Below are 20,367 nucleotides of genomic sequence, written 5' to 3'. Positions count from 1 at the left end.
ATCGGCCTGGTCCCCGTGAGGAACACACATGCAATGAAATGTTTTCCGATGAACCATACCATATCTGTGTTGATAAGCATTTTGGAAATTTGTTTTCTATTGTAATGAAGCACAGTTTTACAATGTATGACCAATAGGAAAGCAAGGTGTTTCTGTATTGCATTGTCTGCTTTTGATAAAGCATCTTGGAAATGTTTATTTTGTACAATTAATCTGTTTCCCATTTTACTGAAGATACTATATCATGGGATGCCTCGCATCACCTCTGAAAAAGGTGGTCCCCAAGGGGTTGCGATTGATAATAAATGTACGACGTGCCGATGAGATTGGCATACACTGATCCAAAGAAAAAGCGACTTTAAGTTGTATATCGGCGTTAGTTTATCTTACCGCTCTCATTTCATCCATAACAAGTAACAGCAAGGGCAGTTAAATTGCTCACCTGATAAAATACCGAAACCAAATGTTCATGTTAAAAAAGAACTTTGCAACAGATATCCATTTCGTCACCAGTGAGTCAAATTTTGAATGTATCCTACATATCACACTTATTAAAAGCATTACTGAGAATGCTGAAAATGTTGAAAATGTTATGAATGGATAATAGGAAATAAAATTATCCAAGATTGTTTTTATGTTTGGCCAATTTAGAAAATAAGTATAATCAATAAAGGCACAAGAGAAGATAACCGTGCCATGCTCATGTTGACCGACTATACCGACTATACAGATGTCATCACTTTGTCACAGGTATTTTGAGAACCTATGTTTATCTAGAATGATTGTTTGATTCATTATCCTTACCTCAAGGGGTAATATATATAAACTCCCGTTCCTGATGAAGCAACCAATACCAAACATGATGCATTTTTAGATTTTTAATAATACAAACGATAATCTAAACTAAGACCCCACAGGATAAGTGTCATACATGATAACGCGTATGAGGCAAGGGTGTACTGTTGTTTGCACAAATGACAAACGGGTTCTGTTTCAACAATTCCCACCTGAAATCATGGCTTCCTCACATCTTTCAATATATGGTATCACAACTGTCTGTTACACATGCTCATCGCGTGCCCCATGCAGCTTTTTCGAGTTTTTATCTTTATCACGTGTTCCTCAATCTCACCTGCCGTGTTGTTATAAGAGTAATAACTGTATTTGAACTCAGAAACACATCTGTCGTTACGCCAATATCTGTGCACGATAAGCTGACATCATGTATTAAACACTTGATTCTGTGTTTGAAACTTCTGGAAACGAAATCACTCGTTAAACGAATCAAAGTTATAGAGTGCATTTTGAGAGGGTGACAGCGTGAATTTGTTTGTAAGAGTATGGTTTGTATAGACAAAACAAAACAGAGGTGTAACTTTCTATTAGTGCTTCTACATTGTATAGACCGTACTGGCTTTTTCTGTACAATGCTGAATAGTTTCATTAGCCAGTAAAATAGACCGATCCAGTCTGTCAATCAAAGCTGGCGCATGCGTCCACTTCGGCCAATCAGCAGGCCGGGCGCGCATTGTGGATTTGTCAGACTGTTTTCCGGGGTCAAACGAAGCCTCCGAAACGATGTGCTTCGAATTATGCCACTCACACTCGCTATATCTATTATACATTGCTGCGATTTGATGAGTACCTTCAACAGAACCATTTTAGTGAAGACAAAAAAATTGAGGTGGATCAAGCAATGCGATAGGCCTCACGATCAGTTAATTGTCCGCACCATCGTTCTCGACGTCTGCTCGAAGTTGAGAATTTGCATGAATTTCCACACTTTCGCACATGTGCAAACCCACTACCAGTTAGAGGACAGCAACTAACAGTTTACGGCTTCGCAAGAATTATAAACGCGGATGTTTTTTGTAACTACAGCACTGTTTTTGCTTAACGGTTTAGTCAATACTGGGCATTGATTTGGTAGACCATAAAGCTGAAACGAGACAGGCGAGAAGGCCGTGACACAATGTAAACAAATCTAACAGCGATCTAACTTCGGTTAGGGACGACCAGAATTACAAAACAGTTACATTAAAGTACAAAGTGATAGATATAGTTGCCTTCGATCTTACATATTCTTAAATTTGTCACAAATTTCATGATGTCAAGTTTTAAAAGCACAATCTGAATGACCGCTGTGCAGTACACTATCTGTTAATAGCGCAAAATCTTTGAGGAGTAATATTTTTTAATCAAAGGGACAGTGTAAGCAGATGCCTATCACGCAATATCCAAAATATTAAAAGCATTGGGTGTCCATAAAACCATGAATTAAATATTTCGGAATTTCCAAAAAGAGATGTGGATCGAGACGAAAACTATGCCAGAAGAATAGTGACTTTTTAGAATATTGGAGGGAGCTAAATAAAATTGTATTTCTTAACTAACAGAATATTATTTGTCTTTAATTTTTGTTACAACATAAATTTGTTCATGCAGGAGAGTACATTGGTACACTTTAGGAATGATACAGTCATTAAAATTGATAGCAAGATATCTTTTAAGGATCTTATATCCTTTAGTAAATGTACGTAGAATGGTAGTAAAATAAATAAATTAAATAATATAACCATTTATAAACAATAATTCCTAACTGACTGACATATTAAATTCATGTGGTTTGAAAGCAGAACCAGGCATAATTAGACAACACTGTAGACATGTCATGGCAGAGCAATAGCTTGGCACTAACTTAGCAAATGCTATGTTTTGGCTACACTCTGGTCTGGCATTATTCAGTCTTGGAACAGAATAACTTACAAAATCTCAGTTGACTATTCATGTAACTGGAATGAATATTGAAACATACATTTAGCCCAGATTTGATGTAATGCTTCTTAGCAATCACAATCTTTTGAGGAGGTTACCAATGTTTCATCACTGAGCCAAAGTGTTGTTTATGAAGATGGACAAATTGTTCAAGGTTTATTGATGCATAGTTATTTGGAAAATTAGCTTCATATTGAATTGCACACCGGTTTGCAGGATGCGAATGCTTTGGGATATTTTCCTAAAGTTATGTTATGACTTTTACCACATTTTGAAACAACTTGAATATGTTTTGGGTAACATTTCTAAGTATTCCAGAAAAGGAAATAGATCAGATTTCATGTTGTGCCCTCTGGGGATATGGTCTAAGATATAATAAAACAAAGATTTCTAGAATCATTGTTTAAGAAGCAATGATGTCTAAATGTAATTTTATTGACACAACCCTTATGTACGTTAGTAATTATCTCTGAAGAGACCTAGTTATTTGTTTTGGTAACTGTGGATCCTCTGTTCAGAGATTATACTGTTTCTGGAAGATGGATCAGTGTACAGGTGCAGAGTGTATCTTGGATCTTCTTTGTGTTATGGTGGTGTTATATACCTGAACATAAACGCTGACAGTTCATGAAGTCCAGTATTGTGGAAGTTTGTAAATTAGAGTTCCACAACAAAGTACACACAGAAAAATAAATTGAAGAGGATGATTAACAGAATACATTTCTATATATTAAGTGTCATTTTAGGATGGTGTAGTAATTTGAAGATGGAAATTTTACTGAGTCTTGCTGAGATTAGCTGCTGAATATTTGCTTCTGGGTAGATCTACGTCCAGATGTATCTACTAGTATGTAAATATTTTTCTGCTTTGTTAATCAATGGCACAGACCCATGATTTCACATAAATGATTGAACTAAATGTGTACATCGGATAAAAGATCGAACTGAAGGCTCCTCGCGCAGTGTTGACAATCTATTTATAGATACCGAAACGATCTGCAACTTGAACATGTGGCAGTGTTCATGGTTATCATAAAATAACGATGGGAATCTCGAGGGAAAAAAGCTTAAACAACATACTTCAGTTTCACTTCCCTGATAGCATCTTAGACGGACGTGAATTGCCAGATAGATTAATCATTTTGAAAGAAAATACACTTCCTACACGCAGCCACTTGCCGAGACGATTTCTCATCGGGCATGTAACTCATTTTCACTCGCTAATTACAGTCTGTCAGCTACAATGTATTAAAAATAAAATACGTGTAACTTTCCGGATACCAAAAGTACCACAAGCAGAAGTCATCAGCGCCGTTCTTACGTTTCGACGGCGGTGACGCCATTGTTATTAGTCAGAGGTTGTCCCCCCCACCCCCCACCCCCCCCCTAACGTCAAGAAACGAAGTGAGCGGGGCATATCGACCCTAACTGGATCGGTCTATAGCAGGTGTATCCTTTGCTAACCTGAATGAAATATATGAAGAAAGAGTTCTCAAGCCTGTTATATTATATCTGACCAAGATTATCCCATCCACTATTGGTATAAATTACTGACTTCTTGGAGCCATTATAATTTTTAAATCCAATTGTGCCATGAAATCTTTAGTTCCTGTATTAATCTTTTAAATGATATTAGTGTGTGTCTTCCCTTCATGGTGTGTTATTTATTGCATAAAACTAATTTAGTCATGTTATCAATGTTTGAGCTTTGTACTGTACACTAGAAGTATCATAGTCACCGTGTCGTGACATCTCATCTGAGACGGTCATTTTCTGGACTGGACAAAGGAAACAGCCACGGCAGGCATTCTTCTGCCTCCGGACACCGGGGCGGAATGGTATCGATTCCTGTCATTGTGGCAGCTAACTATTTTCCTCTTACATCGGCCTGGTCCCTATGAGGAAATGAGCGTTTCCCTCGTGAGTGAGTGAGTTTAGTTTTACGCCGAACTCAGCAACATTGTAGCAAAATTACTCGGTAAATAATCGACTCTGGACCAGACAATCCAGTGATCAACGACATGAGCACTGATCTGCGCAATTGGGAAACGATGGCATGTGTCAACCAAGTCAACGAGCCGGACCACCCGATCCCGTTAGTCGCCTCTTATGACAAGTATAGTCGCCTTTTGTGCCACACACGGGGTGCTGAAAACCTATTTTACCCCAGATCCTCAAGGGTAGCGTTGCCCCGGTTCTGCGCCACATTCGTCTGGACAGTTCTCTATTATCATCACCCCATGTGCAAAAAACCTGTGCATGGTAACCAGAAACAACAACACACATTGAAAGAAGGGCAATGTAACGACTCAGTTTAACACATCAGTATCACCAAACAGGCGAGCTGCTGTCCACTAAGCTGGTTTCCGGAACACTGAAACTGAGAAGAAACGTCACGGAAACCAACATTTCCAGTTGGCATCCAGGGAGTTTCCTATAGATCCATTGTGGTTTCCATGCAAGTCAGTTTCCCCAAGAGAGGAAGAAATTTCTGCTTCTTCTCCTCCGTCCAGTCAATCGTTTCGCAGCCATCTTCCTTTCCAGCTTCTGAAATTTACAAAAACAAACTATCAGTTCAAATAAACATTCGTCAACAATATCCATGGCAAGAGAAAATAAAACTTTTCAGTATTACTTGAGGTGAAATCAACTGAACCCACTATCCAATAAGCGATAAGCGAGGAGCTCAAAAAGACCTCAAAAGTGAACTTTACTTACAATATGCTTATATATAAAAAATATTATGTGTATAAAACTACGAATTATCTGTTATCGTGAAAAGAAATATCTTCTTAACCAATAGTGTGGAGTCATTCTGGCAGACAAGCTATGAATATGGGGTCACAAGCATAAACTGCGCCATAATATGTGCTATTTAAAGTCTAAGCTGTATATTTCAAAGGATAAATTGAACTTGTTAAACAGTGTTCATTTTTTATATTCCTTGAATGTACATATCAAGAAACCACATAAACATGGTTTTTCAAGCGTTTCCTTTACATTTTTAATACAAGCCCGTACATAACTCAATGATCCAATAAGTCATAATAAATATATGATAAAAGTTTGATCAATGTACCTATGCTGAGTCATTTTTGTAATATTCTTAGTCAATTCACCTGTTATTCTTGCACATTGTTTTGAGATAAAGAAAGCATTTGATCCTCAATTTGACAAAGCAGACAACCGAAACCTGGACTTGCCTCAGTCATCCCAATCTAGAGAACCCAGACTCAGAGTGCCTCGTGCACATAGTTGGACAAGGGCCAATTATAGTCATTCTTCCTTTACGTCACAATTTGTATGTTTAGTACGGTTATTGTGAAGTTGGTGTGCATGGTAGTTGGAATATGATACTTCATGACATCATGAATAAACAAGAATGTGAAGAAACAAAATGTATCTTTTGTTCTTGTATCATCAGTTTGAAGACACATTTTAAAATTGTGATATCCGCCGAATGATACGTCAACAATTTACTTTTGTTTTGTTCATTTAAGCAATGATATGAATCTGCCATTCCTTCTCCCAGGCATATTCAGATTGAATTTTAATACCTCGTGATTATTCTAAGTTAATCTTCAAAACTAAGTTTCAGTCAGGAATGGAAACCAACAGTAAATACATGACCATAGCTTCTTGTTAGTTTTCATCTCCGGAGCTTAGATTATCCATTATGGATTCATTTTGGAAACTTGGTTGCCCAGTTTCACTGAATGGATACCAACTGGATGTCAGGATGGCAAACAATTACACATTGTATGTTACTTAAGCAAAATGGAAACCAACATGAAACTTCATTTTCTGTTTTTATGTTGGTTTCCACTTAATGATGTCTTCCAGTTGCAAATTCCAGATATGGAAACCATCAAGAAACCCCTGAACGTAATTTCATTTTGGTTTCCATTTACAGAAATACCAAAATCACAGAATCCAAATTGGAATCTAGCTGGAAACTCAGTTATTGAGTTTCAGTGAATGGAAACCAACTGGATTCCACAATTGCTTCTTGTAATAGATAACATAATAATGGACGTTTGTAAAGAGATTGGGAAATCCTTTGATCTCCAAATATTAATATTTGGTTTTTGTCTTGGGATCATCTATATAAGGTCGCCAGTAAATGCTGTTCATTGTCTTGTACCCAATGAGCACTGACTCTCAAGGCAGAGGTTTCTCTTATTTATATGAAGATGTCTATGTTCTGTCCATCTTTCAGTTTGATGGGTACATAATATCACTGTGGAAACGTCCATTCACTTTTGTTTCCAAACAGGCAAACAAGTCTTAACACATGTAGTTCTGAATCTCCAGCATGTGAGGAGTCACAGAGGGATGAAAAAATGCAGATATCTAGAAATTCTCACCAAACGTTTCACCAGACGTCTCACCAGACGTCTCATCTGCATCTCTAGTATGTGGTCACATAGTCCAGGACATTGCTCCTTGTGAAATCAGCCAAGTGGGCATGACATCATTAACAAAATAGGAGATTTAGGACTCAGTACTTAAGTTTGGTCACTTGACCCTTTCCTAATGATCTGCGACAAATGCAAGACCAGCATGAAAATGAATTTTCATATTATTGGAAAATCATTTCTGTTTGTAAAATAATCATCACAAATCTCACATACATCTTTATTTCTAATTTCGGTCAAGTGACACTGGGGACAACCTTCTTTTGCCCAGTAGTTTTATTTTAGCTAACGATATGATTCCAATACTCACTATTCATGTATGCATGCATACCATCCTCGCTCATCTTGTGAGGACAGAATGGTCTCCCGTTCCGCATGCATGTGGGCATCATATTACTCTCTTGGGGATATATGTCATCCTGATCTAGCGAAAATGCATTTGTGTATCAAGGAAGTTAAAAAAAAGAACATCTGAACAATATGTACTTAGTGTTCGTTGTGTGGTTCGGATAGCTCAAGATTTATACATAATTGTGATGTCCATCACCAACTAAACATGCATCGCTTGTGAATAAAATGTAATTACAAATAATTATTTGTTTCAAAATTTCACTTAAGTAAAATCATTAATGTCACTTATGTAAAACTTATGAGAGTTAATCCATTCATTTGAGAAAGTTATAGATGGGTTATAAGCTCCGTTGACAACTGAACACGTTCTCGTCACAAGCTGTAGATGTTCTGGGAGAATGTGCAGAACTTATCAATATACTCTGACCGACAAAAGAAGTCAGAAAGTATACCCAAAGTAAACCATTTCTCGAATTTTAAAGAAATATTCTTTGTAGGTAAACTACTCTAAAGCATATCGCCCAAATGCAGCCAGTTGATACTTGCAGTGAAATTCACGTGCACGTCGTGAATAAAACGTGAAAATGGTAAATTGTATAAACTACGATTTATCGCCTCTGTCAGAGTTTTACATGCACCAAGGGTATGAAAGTCAGTGTGCTGACACTTTGCACATGCGGTTCGAAAAAGAACCCCACAGATATGTCACGACTGTCAACAGTTAATGTGAGAAGGCCACAGGTCTGCTGCAGATGGGGTCGACATGTTGCAAGAACCTTCGATTGAACCACACAAAGGACTTACCAAGAAGTGGAAGACCGTTTACTGACGGCAATGTCATCAGCGGCGAATTTTCCATGATCAAAGTGTCAGTCGATACACTGTGGCTGGACGTCTTCGGGCACCAGGTAACAGAGCCTACAAGCCCTTGAAAGGACATGTGTTGACCCCTAAAGACAGACATCACAGATTGCGTTGGTCCCAAAAGCCGGTTTCCTTATAGAGGTCTGATAGACATACACGTGTATACTATCGTAGAGGTGAACGTTTGGCTGCTTGTTGTACCCAAGGACCAATATTGTCGCATATGAAGTGCCCTTGTCGGACGTTTGACGTAATCGGCTAGAAGGAGGATACATGACTGTATTGATGCAAGGGGTGGAGATACATGATGCTAAAGTGGTGGCAATGGCTCTCTGTTTCTCTCTGCTTCTCTCTCTCTCTCTCGCTCTATGTGTGTGTGTGTGTGTGTGTGTGTGTGTGTGTGTGTGTGTGTGTGTGTGTGTGCGTGTGTGTGTAAACGTTAGCGAATAGAAGCAGATTTCATTGGACACAATTGAAATTTGGGAAAATTCTGTTAGTCACTGTAAATCCGTCTTAAAACGTAGTGTTGGAATAAGCATCAACACTCTAACTGTATGCCCAAGGACGTGTATGTGACTTGCCTGACATTGGACCAGTGTTCCAGCCCAGTCATTATGGGCACACATGAAGAGCCACCTCCTCGTGGCGGGTGCTGGGTAACGCTAACTGCTCTTCTCCCGCGTGGACCCGGGACAGAATGTGTCCACAGCACCCCATTGCTGGTCGTAAGCGGCCACCAAATTGGGCAACCTGTTCGCCGTGGGTTGCGTCCCGTGTCGGTGGAGGACGGTAGTCTGGTGGTTGAGGGCACTGGGAGCCTGACTCGTGTTCCTTTTGCTCAACACACCACTTCGGCCCTTACTTCACCTAGACGGGTGGTAGAATCGGCCCGATTCTATCAATCGGCTGGTCACGCCAAGCCCTGTGCTACAACTCTGTAGTGTTGCACAAAAATTTGAGAATTGTATGTTTATATTTTCTAGCCTTGGCCAATTTTGAAACAGAATTTGAAAAAGTTACTGTTTATTAATGCCTAGAGTCGTATGCCAGAAGGCGGTGGCTACAGGGCCAATATGGTACAATCATTACTCTTTTAATTTTTCTGCTGGAGTATATCATCCGAGTATCCTTGGTGCTGCAAGTTGGAGACCCGCTTGTTTTTAGCATTGTCCTTGTGATACTCCGTGGTGGGTGGGGAGCCCGGATGATGAACTATTCAACCATAACCATGGCTTCTCAAATCCCCATTACCAAGAAAAAACGTCCACTTGACAATGATCCAGATGATAACGACCAAGGACTGTCCACTTCCATTGATTACTGGCCACGTTTTGTCGTGATTGAGACTAAAGATAAAAGCAGACTTAAGTTGAACCCTTTTGCGATACAGAAAGGGATACAAGGAATAGCGGGTGACGTTAAAAATATCAGACGTTTGCGTTCAGGTGCACTGCTCGTCGAGTTCAACAGAAAACAACAGACAACTAACCTGATGTCTACCACCACATTCGTCGGCATTCCAGTATCGGTATCTCCGCATAGGACACTTAACACAAGCAAAGGAATCATCAGGGATAGAGATGGATTATTTGCCGACATGGCTGAATTTGATATTGTTTCAGAAATGAAAGATCAAGGGGTCACATATGTTAAGCGTTTTACAACACGGAAAAACCAGGAGACCATTCAGACAAATACGTACCTATTTTCATTTTCCTCTCCAACAGCTTCCAGATCAGTAAAGGCAGGCTATTGTCACATCAATGTAGACACCTATATACCCAATCCTTTAAGGTGTTTTAAATGCCAGAAGTTTCTCTCTCTCTCTCTCTCTCTCTCTCTCTCTCTCTCTCTCTCTCTATCTCTATCTCTCTCTCTCTCTCTCTCTCTCTCTCTGTGTGTGTGTGTGTGCGTGTGTGTGTGTAAACGTTGGCGAATAGAAGCAGATTTCATTGGACACAATTGAAATTTGGGAAAATTCTGTTAGTCACTGTAAATCCGTCTTAAAACCTAGTGTTGGAATAAGTATCAACACTCTAACTGTATGCCCAAGGATGTGTATGTGACTTGCCTGACATTGGACCAGTGTTCCAGCCCAGTCATTATGAGGGATATCCGAAGGGATAGCGGTTTTCGTTTGATTTGAACGAGTAATTGTGGTTTCACGTGTATTTGTGATGGATGCAAACGGGCTACGATCATCTGAGTGAGTATAGCTGTACGCCGCTTTTAGCACTTTTTAAAAAACATCATAGGGGTGAACCAGAAATAGGCTTGCTACATTGTACCCACGTGGGGAAGCGTGTCTTTGTCAAAACGAGCCAACGCTTTAATCACTAGACTTTCGCTATTCCAACAACACTAAATGCGAAGACATGCTTACCCTGTGTCAGGGAGACCGATTTCAGAGGCTTTAATGAATACAGCCAGCCATATTGTCCCAAAGTAGGGAATCGAACCCGAGTCTTCGGCGTGACAAATGGACGCTTTGACCATCTGGCTACGCCACTACCCCAGTCACCTTTTGACACTTTGTGGCATACAACGACGTAACATGTATTTAACAAACACCTTTTCATTCGTATTTTTATGATAAGCATGACTGAAAATAAAAAGCAAAACAAGAACTAAATCTACATTTCTTTATCTATGTATTCGAAACACTGTACAGAATACATCGAAATCCCGGCTCCATTATTGGGCACGAATGAGAGTTCCACCATAACTTGAACATTTGTTTCCACGGAGAGGAATGGTGAACGAACCGATTAGAGCATCCATCCAAACCTGGTCTCCTTGGCCCAAGTAGGTAGTGGTGACGATGGATGCTACACCGTGCCCTTGGGTAGTGATATACCCACGAGCAATCATTGTGTGTTCTTTCATGATGCGGATGGTCATGCGCCTAGTCGATCTTATCATCACATTTGCCCAGAAGACGTAGGTACCAGACACGGGGGCTGTGAACATACCAGTGGTCTTGTTGTAAGCATTGCCCTTGTAATCGACCATGTCAAATGTAAGAGGTTTTTCACCAATCTGCTGGATGTCTGACTGTAGAGACACGCTGTAGGCCACATCAGTCATTTGAGTCGCTAAAAACAAAGCATTTATGCACATGCATTAGTTTATGACTTGTTTGTATTTCGTGTATGCTAAATACCAACACTTTTGGTCAAGTGACACTGGGGACAACCTTCTTTTGCCCAGTAGTTTTATTTTGGCTTATGATATGGTTCCAATACTCACAATGCATGTATGCATGCATACCATCCTCGCACATCTTGTAGGTTTGTCTATATTCTATTCTAAAATAATTATCAGTTATATTCACAATAATGTCCAAATTACACGAAATTACCTTCAAGCTGAAATAATCAAATGTATCAGGAACAAATATTGATGAATTACTAGTGTTCGTTATGACGTATCTTAGTCGAGGTAGCATTATATTTGTTCAAGGACACTGGTACTGTATACTGTATATTCTTCTGCAAGACTATTTTGACATATACGGCTAGTCCTCAGAACTGTATTAATCGAATGACATTTCCCTTCGTTGTATTTCAACCCTATTAAACATCCATCCAGTCATTTGACTGAATAAAATCGACCTCTTCAAGAGGATATTTTCCAGGTGTCAAAAGACGCTTGAACCCTCCATATGAACCACAAAGTGACAAATTTTCTAGTGTTGATCTGCTTTTTGCTTAAAAATATCGACTGAGCGAGTTTTAAAGTAAGTCCATGTATAAACAAAACGATTCCAACAATTTGTGATAGATAGACAAAACAGAATTAAGGAGAAATATGTAACAGTCGAAGTCCATGGTAGAAAACCAATATTGTCCATAATTAACAGCAAATCATACGGCTTAATTGTTAAAAACGGGAACTGACCTCATTGACCACAGGATATACCATTCGGCGTCTGAGTTCCGACGTTTCGAAATAATTTACAAGTTACGACAAGTCTTCTTCATATTCACTAAATCCCCATACCCCAGAAGCACATACAATGTCGAATATCTTAAAACTCACTTCAAGTGACAATGTTCCAGTTTGTCTCAGGTTAATCCTAAGTTTCCCTGGTGGTATGACGGCGCCAAGAGAGGCTATGTTTAAAAAGTTAACTTTGATGAGTTCATTCCAATCTTAGAGGAAACATGACTATACTTACCAAGGGATCGTGTAATATTAGCGAGCAGTGCGTCCTTGTCCTGTAGGGTGGATTGCATTTTTTCCTGCTTTGATTTCATGGACCTCAGTTCTGTTGACAGATTTGCCACAGTCCGTCCCAGTTGATGAATGTGGTTAACCAAACTGCTCACAACACAATTCTCTCTTTTGTTCAATTCAGGCAAGTTGCCGGCACAGACAGCAAGAACAAACAGCAGCAGCACAAGCAAATAACGCATCATCATCACTGGTCATGGAACGTATAGGGCAACACCGAGCCGTACGTGTTTTATAACCTCGTTTGAGTGTGTAACTACAATATCATTCGCCCGTTTCCCAATGACGTACATCCTGTATCATATGTTTTACCTTGGTATCATCTGTCATTGTCATCGAATTTCATAAAGAAAACAGCCCATTATAGATTTGTATTTTTATTAGTTTGTATGTATGTGCGTTTGTTTTTAATGCTATAATTGTTTGTCTGGTTGTTATTCTATGTTCATTCATTTTTACGTTTTAGCTAGTCAGTCATTTTTCTGATTGAGGGACGTTGCTGGTCGACCTGAGGGAGGGCTGTCTTTCAAGTTGTCTCTAAAATTCATGCATCCTAACTTTCAATTGGGCGGTGGTGTAGCCTGGTGGTTAAAGAGTTCGCTCTTCACACCGAAGCCCATTACTGGTGTCCCCTGTCGTGATAGTGTTGGAATATTGCTCAAGGCCACGTGAAATTATACTCACTTACTCTAACTCTTTATAACTGTGGTATATGATGACAAGCCTATACATAAATAATATGTACCTGTGACTGATACTCCTCTGTCAGCACGTCCATATCAACGCTATACTTCATTTTGTATATTTACATAATACAGAGTAGAGTCGTCGTGAGGAAGCACGACCATTGTGAAAATAACTCGAAAAACACAGGGAAAAGTATACAAATACTGAACTTAGTAACAACCTGTGAAATGCCAGGTTTGTATTGGAATACACACAAATATGGAAATAATATTCTAGTCAGAACACTACTTTCTGAGGGCTGTGACTAAGCAAGTTAGTTGGCATCAATGGTGCCCTGAGTACAACGCATGCGACTCGAACATTGTCTTCGAGTGATACTGCCGAGTTTATCGTGAGATTAGTTCATGCACAAGGGTTACCTAAGTTCAATCTCATCTGTTTTCACTGACAGTTTGGTTGAGACATGTTGCGCTTTCAGACATATTCATAGAGGTATAATTTAAACAGCATTGTCTCCCTTGGTCACCGTACTACATTTTATGACATAAGGAAGTCGCCTTTATAATATTTAAGAAGTGGTGTAGTATCCGGAGGTCAGACTCCATGACCTTTGACACGTGACGAAACGTCTTACCACAAATATATCCCATTTAAGTCAGTTTAAACGCTAAAGATTTTCACACGCGTATTTCAGGTGAAAACATAGCATCATTTCCCCCTGATAAGCTTCCTAATTTTAACCTTGGTCGGTGACAGTATCTCCGATTAAATGTTATAACCTCTTACGCTGACAAAATATGAAGGAACTGCATTAAACATACACATACTCATTAACTATTCTTCTGGCACCCGTGGCGAGCCACCTCCTAATGGTGGGTGCTGGGTAACGCCAAGAGCTCGCCGACACCCCCGTAGTGGACCCGGGGGGATATTTGGTCCACCAACCCGTTTGCCGTGGGTTGCGTCCCTGTGTCGGTGGAGGAAGGGATCCTGGTGGTTGAGAGCATGGGAGCAGGACTATTGCTCCTATTGCTCAACACACCACTTTGGCCCTGACTTCACCTAGACGGGTGGTTGAATGGGCCCGGTTCAACCAATTGGCTGGTCATGCTAAGCCCTGTACATGTAAATGTTGTTCACAAATTTGAGAAAATATTTAAATGTCTTGGCTTCATGATGATTCATTTGTATTTCGTTTGTACAATTCAAATTTCGTAACTTGCCTAGAGTCCTATGTCCAGAAGGCAGTGGCTCATGGGCCAATCAAGTGGAATAATTACTTTTGTGTTATTCTGCTTGAGTATATCATCCGGGTATCCTTGGTGCTGCAGGCAGGAAACCCGCCTGCTTTTAGCACTGTCCTTGCGATACTCCGTGGCGGGTGGGGAGCTCGGAACATGAAACAATATAAACTTACCATGGCTTACGAAACTCCCCTCAAAAAAACAAAACGTCCTCTTGATACTACTGATCCTGATGTTGAAGACCAAGGACTGTCCACATCCATTGACTACTGGCCACGGTTTATTGTAATTGAGACCACTGACAACACTCCGTTAAAACTGAACCCTTTTGCGGTATCAAAAGGCATACAGGGCATTGCAGGTGATGTTAGAAACGTTAGACGTTTACGAACAGGTTCTTTGCTTGTTGAGTGTAATAGGAGGCAACAGGCAACCAATCTCCTTTCAACAAAATCATTTGTAGGCATTCCAGTGTCAGTCTCTCCTCACCGTACTCTTAACACTAGTAAGGGTATTGTGAGAGACCGTGATAGACTATTTGCTGATATGCTGGAAATTGACATTGCTGCAGAGATGAAGGACCAAGGTGTGTTATTTGTCAAACGTTTCACAACCCGAAGAAACAACCAGATCCAACAAACCAACACCTATTTATTTTCATTTTCCACTCCAACGGCTCCAAAATCAATAAAGGCCGGATACTGTCACATCAAAGTGGAAACGTTTATTCCTAATCCACTCAGATGTTTCAAGTGTCAAAAGTATGGTCACGGTGTAAATTCCTGCACATTGTCTGTTGTGTGTGCTCACTGCGGTGAGAAGACCCACACAACAGAAGACTGTGACAGTAATTACAAGAAATGCACCAATTGTTCAGGAGACCATTCGTCTTTCTCAAAAGAGTGTCCGATTTGGAAGTACCAGATGGAAATAAACAAACTAAAATTTACTCAAAATATCAGCTTTGCCGAAGCGAAACAACTTGTTCAAAGATGCGATCCACAAGAAACATATGCTTCTAAAACAAAACCATCATCTGAACCATCCTCTAAGGCTTCTAAGTCTTCTTCAGCTGCTCAAACAAACTTGACTTGGGTGCACACTGATTCTCCAGAGGTTTTTTCACCCGCTATTTCCACTCAGACCGCTGAGCTACTTCCTCGCATGTCGCAAAGTCAATCAGGGCCAGCTTCGGATCATGATTCATCATCACAGCCACCTGCAAGGTCTCAATCTTTGTCAAATGTTCAACAAATTCCTAAAGGAAAAACTAAACCTATGCCTGATTCTTCAAAAAAGCAAAGTGGCAGAGCCCCAAAAGGGTCTGAAAACAGAATTAAGCTTTATAATAAATACGGATCACTTGAGGACATGGACGTGTCCGAAAACGTCCAATCAAGGGCACACAGCTTGTCACCCTAAAAAAAAGTACGGGGTAGATCCCCAATCAACCCGCCCAAACGATAATCCATTCCAAAAATAGTGTACAGTGGAACTGTAGAGGTCTAAGGACCAATTTCAACGAGTTACAGCTACTTGTCCAGGATTTTGCACCATCCGCTTTCTGTCTCCAGGAAACCTATCTGAAGGAGACAGACGCTTTTGATCTACGTCAGTTCACTTCATATAATTGTTTTTCACCTCCAGGTGATAGGGCCACTGGAGGGTTTTCAATTCTTGTAAAACAGGATGTTATCCATAGTCCTGTAACACTCACAACTAGTCTCCAAGCTGTTGCAGTGAGACTAACTCTTCACGTTACCTTTACACTATGCTCTCTGTATATTTCACCTTCTTCAGCACTCCAGCAGTCTGATCTTCAAGCTCTCTATGACCAACTTCCTAAACCTTGTATTTTAATGGGTGATCTCAATGGACATAACCCGATTTGGGGTGGTACAAATACGAACTCTAAAGGTAAAATACTGGAAGATTTTATAGCCAATAATGTCTTGTGTATATACAATGATGATTCAAGCACTTATCTGCACCCTGCAACTGGCACCTACTCTTCTCTGGATCTGTCTCTTGCAGACCCTTCTCTACTAAATGAATTTGAGTGGTCAGTCCACAGTGACCTCTGTGGAAGTGACCACTTTCCAACTATCTTAACAGCAACTAATCCATCTGATTCTCCATCTTATACAAGATGGAATTTTTCCAAGGCAGACTGGTCGTTATTTAAAACGTTATGCACATCTAAACTACGGCCGCAGTGTTTCAGTGAAGTAACTGATCCTATTCGGCTTTTTTCTGACACTTTAAATGAAATAGCTGATGAGTGTATACCAAGGTCTTCTACTGCTCCACATGTACGGAAACCATGGTTCAATTCCGATTGTAGGCAAGCCAGAAAAGCGAGGAAAAAGGCGGAAAATTATTTCCGCTATCATCCAACTGTCCACAACTTGAATAAGTTTAAAATCCTCAATGCGAAAGCCCGTCGTACCTTCAAACAAAACAAACGGCAATCTTGGAGGAACTACGTTTCCAGGATTAATTCGCGCACGCCAATGTCCAAGGTATGGAACATGGTTCAAAGAATTAAAGGTAAAGGTTCTAAATCTTCAGTTCACCATCTCAAAGATGGTGATAAATTTTTTACTGACAAGTCTCATATTGCAAATAAAAATTGGCGAAACACTTGCCAAAAATTCTTCATCGCAAATTATGTCCCTGAGTTTCAGAGATATCAGAAACAGCAGGAAAAGACAAAAACTTAATTTCGAATCAAATAATGGTGAAGATTATAATGAATTTTTCTCATTACATGAGTTATATACAGCTCTTGACCAAGCTCATGACACTGCAGCAGGTGATGACAATATTCATTATCAGCTACTGAAACATTTGCCTGAACCATGTCTGGTTACACTTTTAGATATATTTCACAAAATATGGACGGCTGGAGCATTTCCTCCTTCGTGGCGTTATGCCATTGTAGTCCCAATACCAAAGCCTGGCAGGGATCATACAGATCCGTCGAATTACAGACCGATATCTCTCACTAGCTGTGTCTGTAAAACCATGGAACGTATGGTGAACAATAGATTAGTTTGGTATCTTTGAAACCAATAATCTCATTACAAATATTCAGTGTGGTTTCAGGAAAAATCGCAGTACCATTGATCATTTGGTACGTTTAGAATCCTTCGTGAAAAATGCAATCGTAAATAAACAACATGCTGTATCAATTTTCTTTGATCTTGAGAAAGCTTATGATACGACCTGGAAGCATGGTATTTTGAGGGATTTACATGAATTTGGATTGAGAGGTCGTTTGCCTCTTTTTATATCAGAGTTTTTAAAAGACAGGCAATTTCAAGTCCGAGTAGGTTCTACCCTGTCTGATCATTACAATCAGGATCAGGGTGTCCCTCAAGGTAGTATTTTGTCTGTCACTTTGTTTAGTATTAAGATCAACAGTTTATCCAAGGTTTTAAATGATTCAATTGATGGATCATTATTTGTGGATGATTTTAATATTTCTTGTCGTGGTAAAAATGTGCACACTATTGAAAGACAACTGCAGTTATGTTTGAACAAAATAAATAAATGGTGTCTTGAAAATGGCTTCAAATTTTCTAAATCCAAAACTAATTGCATACATTTTTGTAGAAAATATAAGCCGCATAAGGACCCTGAACTATCTTTAAATGGCACTCCCATCAAGGTTGTAAAGGAGGCCAAGTTCCTGGGTTTAATTTTCGATTCTCATGTAACCTTCTTGCCACACATTAAATCCCTTAAAGCTAAATGTCTGAAGGCACTAGATTTGTTAAAGGTTGTTTCAAATTCAAAGTGGGGAGGGGATCAAGTTACCCTCCTTCACTTATACAGATCATTGGTACGATCTAAACTTGATTATGGCTCCATTGTGTATGGTGGAGCCTGTAAAAGCAACCTCAAACTATTAGATTCTGTCCATCACCAAGGTCTAAGACTTTGTCTTGGATCTTTTAGAACCTCACCTGTGGCCAGTCTCTATGTTGAGGCTGATGAATCATCTCTTTCACAACGCCGTATAAAACTGTCTTTACAATACATTACTAAACTATATTCTAATAAATCTAACCCAGCCTATGACTGTGTGTTCAATCCGCTTTATGAAAATTTGTATGACAAGAGGTCTTCTCTTGTTCCACCTCTAGGACACAGAATTAAACCCTTTCTTTCTTCGGCCAGAATTGAGCTGGAAAACATAGCTCCCTCCCGTCTCCTTTCTTCTCCTCCTTGGCAGTTGGTTAGGCCACAAGTTGACCTAACATTAACTTCATTTAAAAAATCAGAAACTAATGAATTACAATATAAACAAGAATATAATCAATTAAAACATAAATATACCAATTACAAGCCCTTATTTACAGATGGATCCAAGGACGGTGGTGCAGTAGCTTGTGCCACTGTCATTGGATCGAGAACAATATCTTCTAGACTTCCCGATAACAGCTCTATTTTTACTGCAGAAGCTAACGCCATATTAACTGCTCTTCAATATATTCAAAGACACCCTAAACATAAACAGTATATAATCTATTCAGACTCTCTCTCTTGCCTTCAGGCTATTAAAAATATTTCTTGTAAACATCCACTTTTAATAGAAATTATTGAATTGTACAATAATCTTGCTACTGGCCAGTGCGACATTGTTCTTTGTTGGTTACCTAGTCACGTTGGCATTTCTGGTAACACAATGGCCGATCTTGCTGCTAAAGCAGCACTCAGCAAATCTGTGACACCACTTCTTATATGGAATTATAAAGCTGCAATAAGATCTTATATCCGTGATCTGATGCAGAAGAAGTGGGACACACAAGTGGGTATAAATAAATTACATGAAATAAAACCTTATATCGGTTATACTTACTTGGGTTGCCAGTCCAGATTTGAGGAGGTCATTATGCGACGATATCGCATTGGCCATACGAGGTATACTCACGAGTATTTATTAAAAGGTGAAGATCCTCCGTTTTGTATCCCTTGTGATGAAAGAATCACAGTCAAGCATGTCCTGCTTGACTGTGTTGAATATTCCATCACAAGGGATAAATATTTTAATTCACGAACTTTGAAGGATCTTTTTAATTCTGTTAGCTCTCATTTAATTATTGCATTTTTAAAAGAATTAGATTTGCTAAATGAATTGTAAATAGATAAATATTTTATGCTTGGAAGTTTGAATTAGTAACTTACAGTGTTAGTGGCTGTATCCTCGAGGGGGGTTAAAGCACTGTAAAGTTATTGTCCTCCTGAGAGGGTACGTAAGTCCCAAAACATTTGAAGTGAAATTTGATCTTCCATTTTGTCTTAGCCGTAGAATATGTGTCATTTTAATTTGTGGCTAATCTTGCTTACAATCACCATCAACTGAGGGGATGATGTAAATCCAGCTAGGGACCATGCAGGTAGCAGAAGTACTGTAAGTCCCCATGGCCCCTAGTATGGTGATCTACCTTCAGTTGTTGGTGATCTATATAGCCTGTTTTTATATTGTATTGTCTGAATAGGAATATTAGTTTTAACTTTTCACGCTAGTTTTATTTCTTATTGTGATATTCTAGTTGTTTTACTGTCCGTCGTCGACAGGTTTTTATCATATACATAGATTCCTTTTTTAAGAATGCTCTCGTCACGATATGGCTGCAATACTGCCGATGTGACGTTAAATGTTAACTCACTCACTCACTAACTATTCTTCTGGATAACCATAATAAAAACAGACACAAAAAATTTAATACAAGTCTGCATTTAAGTATTGTTTACAGTGCACAGAATACATCCAAATTCCGACT

At 39.4% G+C, this 20,367-nt stretch overlaps 1 protein-coding gene across 1 annotated transcript; it reads right to left on the bottom strand.

Annotated features, from left to right (window-relative positions):
• Positions 1-11,092: 11,092 nt before the first annotated feature.
• Positions 11,093-12,829, bottom strand: LOC137298337 (uncharacterized). The gene is made up of 2 exons (XM_067830549.1): positions 12,589-12,829; positions 11,093-11,503 (listed from the first exon to the last, which is right to left on the bottom strand). Exons 1-2 carry the CDS (start codon positions 12,827-12,829, stop codon positions 11,103-11,105), a joined length of 642 nt encoding a protein of 213 aa, XP_067686650.1. The 3' UTR covers positions 11,093-11,102.
• Positions 12,830-20,367: the final 7,538 nt, after the last annotated feature.

The sequence above is a fragment of the Haliotis asinina genome, chromosome 10 (assembly GCF_037392515.1).
Source record: "Haliotis asinina isolate JCU_RB_2024 chromosome 10, JCU_Hal_asi_v2, whole genome shotgun sequence".
Lineage (NCBI taxonomy): Eukaryota > Metazoa > Mollusca > Gastropoda > Lepetellida > Haliotidae > Haliotis > Haliotis asinina.
Note: the sequence above shows the minus strand (reverse complement) of the source record. Positions and strands in the feature narration are given on the sequence as shown.

What these genes read in the sequence shown, in the direction of transcription:
- LOC137298337 (XM_067830549.1), bottom strand. Translation starts at nt 12,829, where the DNA reads ATGATGCGTTATTTGCTTGTGCTGCTGCTGTTTGTTCTTGCTGTCTGT. An exon ending in TAATATTACACGATCCCTTG is followed by an intron (nt 11,504 to 12,588) that starts GTAAGTATAGTC and finishes CTTTGTTTTTAG; the next exon opens with CGACTCAAATGACTGATGTG.